The 9,138-nt window shown below is 38.6% G+C and overlaps 1 protein-coding gene across 1 annotated transcript; it reads right to left on the bottom strand.

Moving 5' to 3' along the window:
* Positions 1-1,813: 1,813 nt before the first annotated feature.
* On the bottom strand, positions 1,814-8,104 carry LOC123958272 (interleukin-17C-like). Its single transcript, XM_046031548.1, has 3 exons — positions 8,042-8,104; positions 7,694-7,947; positions 1,814-2,051 (listed from the first exon to the last, which is right to left on the bottom strand). The coding sequence occupies exons 1-3, from the start codon at positions 8,063-8,065 to the stop codon at positions 1,814-1,816; spliced, it is 516 nt and encodes a 171-aa protein (XP_045887504.1). The 5' UTR covers positions 8,066-8,104.
* Positions 8,105-9,138: the final 1,034 nt, after the last annotated feature.

Below are 9,138 nucleotides of genomic sequence, written 5' to 3'. Positions count from 1 at the left end.
TCAGATGGTTATCAATTTTAATAAATTCATATGATGTGATTTTCTGGAATTTTCTTTGGGATTCTGTCTTTCACTGTTAGAATGTACATATGATTAAAATTGTAGATCGTTGCATTCTTTGTAAGTGGGCAAACTTGCAAAATCAGCAAGGGGTCAAATACTTATTTCCCCCACTGTATAGTGTAGTGAAGACCATTTTGTTGCTGTTGTGTAAAAGCTTTTGGTTTATCTTAGTAAAAAACTTAAACTAGCATTACTGCTGTGATCGATACAGTCATGTAATGCAGAGAAGGGTATTGCTTGAGTGTACTTCTTACTATGCATATTCTGTTAGTATCTATTACAACATTAGATATTAGAGGTTAAACCCATCATGGTTTTAATAAAGTTAATAGTGACAATGCAAACATGGTAATCTTTAGCAGGTATTGAGAGCCCAAGTCCCTTCTTTCCGCCTCCTTATTTTAGACAAAATATGTACAGTAGTCAATGAGAGATAACATTTAGTTTTGTGTGAGACCATTAATTGAACTACATCTTTTATCTTGCACAATATATGCTGGCATCATGCTTATGCTGTTATGCTAAGCTAATGCTTATTGCTTGGTTGCTTCTTGCTAAGTAACTTAGCTATGTTCCATGCATAAATGTTTCTCACCTGATGTGTTTAATCTAACAACTCATTCTTTGACGTTAGCTTCAGTGACGATAGCTTCAGTCATTGAGAGAAAACGTTATGACCTCACATATTCAACTTTTGGGTTTGTGGTCTTTGTATTTTCACAGTCTTGTGCTTCAAGAGTTTTATGTGTAATTATATTTTAAATTGGTGCTAATGAGCAGAGTTTCAAGAGTGGGACCACACATCAAGCGCGTCATCGCCAGCATTTCCATAAATACCCACACGTCCTAAGTCCTCCCCTTCGCCCTCATATCCTGCATCCCTTCCTCCCTCCCCTTCGCCCTCGTATCCTGCATCCCTCCCTCCCACCCCTTTCTCTGTCCTGCCTCCTGATCTCCTTCCTCCTCTCCATATTTATTGGGGTCCGTTGTGCCCGGGTGCTACGGCGGATTTCCCTATTGTAGCTTCCCCACAACGCTTTCTAATGTCTATTCAGCTACTACAAGCTTCATACATCTTCTGTTTGTTACTCAATAAATCATTTAATCATACCTGTTGATTGTGGTCCTTGCTTGTGAAATGTGTAATTCAGGGTACATTTCAAATAGGATCAAAAAATTAGTGGTTTCTCACCGTTGACTACCATAAATATATTTTCCCCCGGAAGGGGAGGGAGGCTCTTAATAAAGTTTGCCTAGTTTACAATTTTAGTTTAGCCTGTTAGCATGCTGACACATGTGAATTAGCACTAAACACAAAGTATAGCTGAGGATGATCAGGAATTTGATCATAAACCAAAGGACAAATTAAAATTTTGACCTGATGATGGTGCTAGATGAAAAGTCTGCAGATCACCAAAGTAATTGCAATTCACCCTGAGGGGAATATAAATGTTTGAACCAAATTCCATGGCAATACATCCAGCAGTTGTTTAGAAATGTTACTTAAAAGCGAAAATGTCAACCTGCTGGTGTAAAAGCCAATGGATCACTAAAATCAGTAGGATTCATCCTCTGGGGATCAAAGTGGTGGACTGACTGACACTGCTTGCCCAGGAGCCACGCTAGTCAGCGTAATGGATCACAGAAATAATATTTATCCCTAAATAGATTTTTTTGTTACGGTTAACTTGATAAATAAAGAGAAAAAAATAAAGCTCAGCACCGATGTGAGCATGTGATGATGTTGCGGTCATTTATGGTACTTGGGCACAACACAGATGCAGGCCACAGCGATTTTCATATAATAATGTTTCACCGCATATTTTTTTGGTTCACCTGAGCACTGAATCTTCTTCAGGACCTTCACCAAAGCATACACAGGCACAGAGTTGTAGTCATTATCTTCACGATGGTTGATGATGCAGCCTCGGCAAAGGCACTTTGCAACGACGATCTCATGTGGGATCCTGTCCAGGTCTTGGTCTAGGCTAAAAGAAACAGACAGAACAGACATCAGCAACTCCCATGCCAATCAATAAAGACGCTCTGGACTACTGTTTCTTAAAGCTGTGTATATAATAATTTAATCTTCTGTGATACGTGCTGCAGGGCACATTTCCTCTAAATCATGATAAAGCACTGAACTTTTAAATGATATTATTTACAAGTCTTATAATCACATTTCCATTAAGCTTGGGCAATCTTTTCTATTTTAATATCATATATTCCAGTACTTGAGGTACAAAAGAATTGGTGCCAGTATTTCCCAACCCCCCATACTATCCTCAAGCTCATGGAGAAACTAGTATAAATTACTGTTAGTAAATATAACATTAAATACAAAGTATGTATTATATCACGTTAGTATTATATTAATATATTTACAGGTCACACATTATTTGGACAGTCTGCCTACAGATATTCAAACAGTTTAATAGTTGAGATTCAACAATTTAACCGTTTCACAAATAGCCGTGTTGACAGCATTGTGTTAAGAAAATGCACTGAACAAAATTATAAATGCAACACTTTTGTTTTTGCCCCCATTCATCATGAGCTTAAAGCTAATACTTTCTCTATGTACATGAAAGGCCAATTTCTCTCAAATATTATTCACAAATCTGTCAAAATCTGTGTTAGTGAGCACTTCTCCTTTGCCCACCTGACAGGTGTGGCATATCAAGATGCTGATCAGACAGCATGGGTATTGCACAGGTGAGCTTTAGGCTGGCCACAATAAAAGGCCACTTGAAAATGTGCCCAAGGACCCACAACACAAATTAGACCACCCTTCTCATCGATCTTTTGGCTTTAGGTGTTTCTTTACAGAAAGTGACTAAAACCCATGACCACAACAGTCATACATTCAGTGTCAGGGAGACTCTACAGGAGTGTAAAATCGAGGACAAAAAGACAATGAAGCAGCTTCTACACACGGGTCATCAAACACTACTTTTGACTTTCTGCCCTGTCAGTAGCACAACGCACAGAGCCTCACCTTTTGCACTCAGGTTTCTGCTTCCACTTATACTACTCTGCTGCATTGAATTCTGTCATTGTGTTACTTATGGATGGAATAATAGTGAAAATACATTTTTATTCCCCTGGAACCCCCTCAAGGACCCCACTGTATCCCAAATTATTAAAGCTACCACAGTAGCTGACGAAACAATCTAGCAATGAGAGACTGAAAAACTGGGGTTATACTGCTACATGATGAGCTTGTTGAGAGGCAGGTATAAGTAATCAGCAGATACCGGGCGCCACGCCCACAACTCACCTACACAGACACAGACAGACCGGGGAAGGGAAAAACACAGGTGTGACATAATATCTAAACAAAACAGGAAACAAAACGCTGGGTTTTCATATTTCCATTTCAGGAAGTTGGCCACCAGAGAGGCCAACGTGAAGGAAGCCAATAATCGTTTATTATAAGCTAATTTTTTTTCATCTTCAGTAACTCTTTACTGAATGAAATGATGAACAATCCTGAGAATATTTGTGTTTTATATTGTGTAATATTGTGTATTTCTGCATTGATATTGTTGATGTGTTTTATATGGGAATGTAATGTTTTGAGAAGACTGGTTTAGTTGAGTCTGTTTCTTAGTTTGTTACATGTGGTTTGATTTGGTCGGCTTTTCTGAAGTGAAAGGTTTGGATTAATTATCTTTTATCATAAAAACCTGCACATAACTGGCACCTGCCCAGGGCCAGAAGAGAGACCCCTCTAACCCATGCTTACCTCCTGACAAACAATTTTATATTTCTCCTCTATCAGTTTCTAAAGTCCATAGAGCTCTTCAGGAATTAGACACAAAAAAGTCTGCTGGTCCTGATAAACTTGATCCCTTCTTTCTAAAGTTAGCAGCTGACTTTATTGCAGAGCCTCTATCTTATATCTTTAATGTAACATTTATTGAAAATGATATCCCTAAAGTATGGAAGTCAGCCCATGTTACACCCCTATTAAAAGGGGTCGATCCCTCTATTTTAAACAACTATAGGCCTTTTTCCAAACTGTGTGTTTTAGCCAAGCTCCTTGAACCCTTGGTTGGTGAGCAGCTAAAGGAATCTTTAAATTCAAATGATGTCTTATCCCCCTTTCAATCTGGTTTTAGGAAACAACACAGCACCATATCTGCAGCATTGAAAGGGATAAATGATATTGTTGGGACACTGGATAGCAAGAAAATGTGCGCTGCACTGTTCATAGATCTTTCAAAAGCTTTTGATACAGTTGATCACTGCATTCTGGCACTTAGACAACTGAGCATTGGCATTCAGTAGATTGGTTTGCAAATTATCTGTCAGGTAGAACCCAAAGTGTTTAGATGGCTGGCTCTTTCTCTTCCTTTTTGCCCATTTCCAAGGGGATTCCTCAAAGCTCAGTACTTGGGCCCATATTGTTTTCAATTTATATAAACAATCTTTGTGATTATCTATCGAATGCTGTGTATCATTTTTATGCTGATGATACTGTTATTTACTGTACTGCATCACAAGCCCTTGATCTTTTGCAGTCTGCTTTCAATATTGTTCAGAACCGTTTAAAACAGCTTAAGTTGGTCTTAAATGCAGAAAAGACCAAAGCAACTTCCAGTTAATACTTCAAGCATCTCAACTTTTGAAGGAAATGAAAGTGAGTTGGTTAACAGTTCTAAATATTTAGGTATAATCATGGATTGTAAACTGTGTTTCAGAACTCATATTAGCAACCTGGTTTCTAAGCTCAAGACAAAGCTTGGTTTTCTCTACAGATCAAAATCATGCTTATCCATTCACGCTAGAAAATACCTGTTGACGGCCACTTTTCTTCCCATATTAAATTATATATATATATATATATTTATGAATGCTTCTGCCCAATGCCTACAGAAATTGGATGTTGTGTATCATTGTGCATTGCGTGTTTTCACTGGCTGTAATTATAGGACATATCATTGTACCCTTTACTATAAAGCTAAATGGCCCTCTCTTTATTCAAGAAGGTACACTCACTAGCTGTGTTTTATCTGTAAGGCACTTCTTGGACTAGCACCTACCTATTTGAATATCTTTTTAACAAGTACTCACGGCCATTATGGATTACATTCAAAGGACGTCCTACACTTGTTGGTCCCCCGTGTCCGAACAGAATTAGGTAAAAAAGCCTTCATGTTTACTGCAGCTTCTGCTTGGAACCTTCTTCAGAACTCGGTGAAACTGACTGGCCTTATTTTCTTATAGACAGTTTGTTTCAACTCTGAAGGATATGGAGCAGGTGAACATTGGTCAGTGTTGCTGTTTATAAAGTTGTATTCTAACTTATTCAACACAGAGGCTTGTGTTATATGTATGTGTACTTGATGTTTTTTATATGTTGGAAACTGTTCTTTATGTTCTTATATGCTGCGTCTTGGCCAGGTCTCTCTTGCAAAAGAGATTTTAATCTCAATGAGACTCACCTGGTTAAATAAAGGTTAAATAAAATAATAAAATACATCCCTTTGCTCTGGGTCAGACGCCCGAAGCTACCCTAGGCAGCAGGTCTCTGCGTATGTGTTATAGTACTTCTCTGTTTGTTCTCTTTTAATAATTTAATAAATTCTTCAGAGACAATGGCTGGTTGTTACTCAACTATTTGCTTAATCACCAGGAAGATACAATTTACTCAACACTCGTTCTGTGCAAAAATTCATTCTTATAATTCATAAATGAGCAATCGAAAGACTAGCCGGCAGATTAATCTGTAGCCATAATTACTACTTTTACTTACAGTAAGTAAAGGAAGGAAAGGAATGAGGAAAACAGCTTAGTAAATTCACTCAAGTATTATTACTATTTTGAGGTACTTGTACTTTACTTAAAAATGTCCATTTTCACCTGATTTATACTTATATTTCCACTAAATATCACAGGGAAATATTGTACTTTTTACTGCAGTTTATATAAGATAAGATCAACCTACCCAGCAGATAAAATATACTTTTACTTTTGGTACTGTAAGTATATTTTGATGCTGTTACTTTTGTGTGGGTTACTAGAGTCTCCAAAAGTAGAATGGGAGCCAGAGCGTTCAGCTACCAAGCTCCTCTCCTGTGGAACCAGGTTAGAGAGATATATAAGTGACATTCCATCAAACTAATTTTGACAGCTACTTCCGGCTACTTCCGGTCCCCTCTCTGTGGTATCAGGTCAGTAGTGTGAATAGTACCCTCTGGATTTCTGGTTTTTATAGAAGTAAGAAAAAAAAACAAATACGAACCCCCTCAGAGCTTTGCTGCGTGGGGAGTCTGATGGTCAGCTAATACCCAGAGGGGCAGTAGTCTACTTTACTCACACCAGATGTCTCAGAAAGAGTTGATCTTTTGTCCAGCTAATAGTCTGGACTGAAAGGAATCAAATTTAGTCATGCCGGTGTCTCAGTAAGTTTGATTTAACCAAGAAGAGATGATCTTTTGTCCAGCTAATACCCAGAGGGGCAGTAGTCGACTTTACTCACACCAGATGTCTCAGCAAGCCTGATGCTTCTCAGGTCTTCACTCCCTAAGTCTGCTCTCCGTCTGATAAAAATAGATTCCTGTTTCAAAAAACAAACTCTGTCTGATAAAACCAGATTGCGTTTTTTAACAACTGGAGTCTGGGGTTATAGATAACTCTATTCCATGGTCTACAAGATTACCTGAAGATGCTAATGACAGTTAAAACACACACCTTTACGGTCTGTACCTCTGTGTGTGCATATTGTGTAGGCTTTTTTACATTTATTCATTTAGCTGACGCTTATCCAAAGCGACTTACAATTGCTATACATGTCAGAGGTCGCACGCCTCTGGAGCAACGAGGGGTTAAGTGTCTTACTCAGGGACACAGTATTGGATGTCTCACAGTGGGAATCGTACCCGGGTCTCCCACACCAAAGACAAGGCTTCTTATCTATGCTCCATCAACACCCCCATTGTATTTTCACAACTAGAATAAAGGTTTCACAAATCTGAAACTGTGTTAAAAAAACTTTAGCCTCTCTTGACAGCCCTAGGCATAGTGGATTTTAATCTGGACCTGGTTTAATGTGGTCTAGTATACATAAACATATAAATGATCCTTATTTATTTTTTTCTTCTTTTTGTGAATATTTACAAATAGAATAAAATGTTTCTCAAATCTGAAACTGTGTTTAAAAAATACTCTCTGGGACACATTAGTCCAGATTTGACAGCAGGCATCGTGGTTTTTGATCTGGACTTTGGTCTAATGTGGTCTGCATGTAACAAAACAACATAAAAATCGTCCTTTTTGTAAATTTTTACAAGTAGAATAAAGGTTTCACATATCGGAAAACAGTGTTTTAAAGAAACTTTATCCGCTCTGGAATAATGTAGTCCGGATTTGACAGCAAAGCCTAGTGCTGTTGTTTTTTTAATCTGGACCCTGGTCTAATGTGGTCTGCATGTAACAAAACAACATATGAATCTTCCTTTTAGCATTTTCGCAAATAGAATAAAAGCTTTCAGAAATCTGAAACACTGTTTTAGCCTCTCTGGAATAATGTAGTCCGGGTTTGATAGCTCTAGGCACAGCACCGTGATTTTCTGAGCGCTTTTGTCCCCTTACGGTCTCCGTAGCTGCACGCTGTGTTACGTACCTGTACGTCCACGGAGACAGGGAGCGTTTATTCATATCGCCGCGGTGTGTTTGTTTGGCAAACTGCGCGCAGTCCAGCGCGCCCGGCTCCAAAACCAGGTTTTTAGAAATAGGCAGATTGTCCCAGTGTTTCCTCCGAAACTTGTCAGTACGATTATTCAACTTGTCCTCGCTGATGCACCCGGACCTCGCAGCAGCAGCAGCAGCAGAGGAAGAAGGCTGGTCACTGAAGATCAGCAGCAAGCCGAAGGAGATCTATTAACATTAAAAAAAAAAAAACAATATTGTAAAACAACTCCTTAAAAAGCAACTGAAGCATGAAACTGAAAGTGCGCTCCCTCCGGCTTACCATTTGCAGACTGACCCATGCCATCCTGAAGCCGGGCAGTTTTCACTGTGACCAGCAGCTCCATCGGACCCGGTATATATACAGTATCCATCTTCAGAACCTGCTGCTGGAAACCCCTAAATCTCAGTATTTCCTTTAACTGAATCAGAGGGAGGGAGAAAGAAATATCAGCATCTGACCCCGCCCGCCCGCGCTGGGCGGTGTGCTTAATCTGAGCATCACTGACATCAAAACATCTAAACTTAACCAAAAAAAATGAAATATCAGGTCAATGTCCCCTGCATCATCAGTGACTGTGACTATTTACACAAGTAGGGGTAGCCTACTGGACTTCCAAATTAAAGAAGTAGTAGTACAGATTGGAGGTAGCCTGCTTTTATGTTTGATGGCACCTGCACTCCAGTCATCTCAGAGGAAAATATTGTTATGATTTGTACACTCAGAACATAGGAAGAGTTTATAAAATACGATGTTTAGTACAGCTGAAATTAATAGCTGATTAATCAATTCGTAGAAAATTAACTGACGATAGTTTAAGTAACTTTTCATATAATGTTGAGGTTTGGACACAACAAGCTTTGTGAAGGTGTCCGGATGGCCTCTGGGTAACTGTGTCTTTACAAACCAACCAACCAGCAGATTGATCCAGAATGAAAATAATCACTAGTGCAGCCCAAAAGAAAGTAGTTCTACAGCAGTAAAATCCTGCTTTTGCATGAATACACAAGGAATAATAATCTAATGTAATAATAATATATAATAGTACAACAGGCACAGGGGGCATTTTACTACAAGTAACATTTTAAATACAGGACTTTTACTTGTTCCAGAGTATTTGTTATACAGTGGGGTGTTAATACTTTTACTTAAGTAAAGATCTGAATACTTCCTCCACCGCTGTCTCGCACGCAATAAGTCGGCTATTAAGTAGTAAAGTGCTGTTGGCTGCTTATTTTACATAAGAAAGGTGCTAAAGTTTATTATTATTTCTGACATTATCCTCAGCGATTCTGTGTTTATTTGGCAATTTATTTATTTAACAGCACACGGAGGTAATTCAAAGTGAATTACGGGGCAAAGAATGACATTTAAACAAT

This window comes from Micropterus dolomieu, linkage group LG19, assembly GCF_021292245.1.
Source record: "Micropterus dolomieu isolate WLL.071019.BEF.003 ecotype Adirondacks linkage group LG19, ASM2129224v1, whole genome shotgun sequence".
Classification (NCBI taxonomy): Eukaryota; Metazoa; Chordata; class Actinopteri; order Centrarchiformes; family Centrarchidae; genus Micropterus; species Micropterus dolomieu.
Note: the sequence above shows the minus strand (reverse complement) of the source record. Positions and strands in the feature narration are given on the sequence as shown.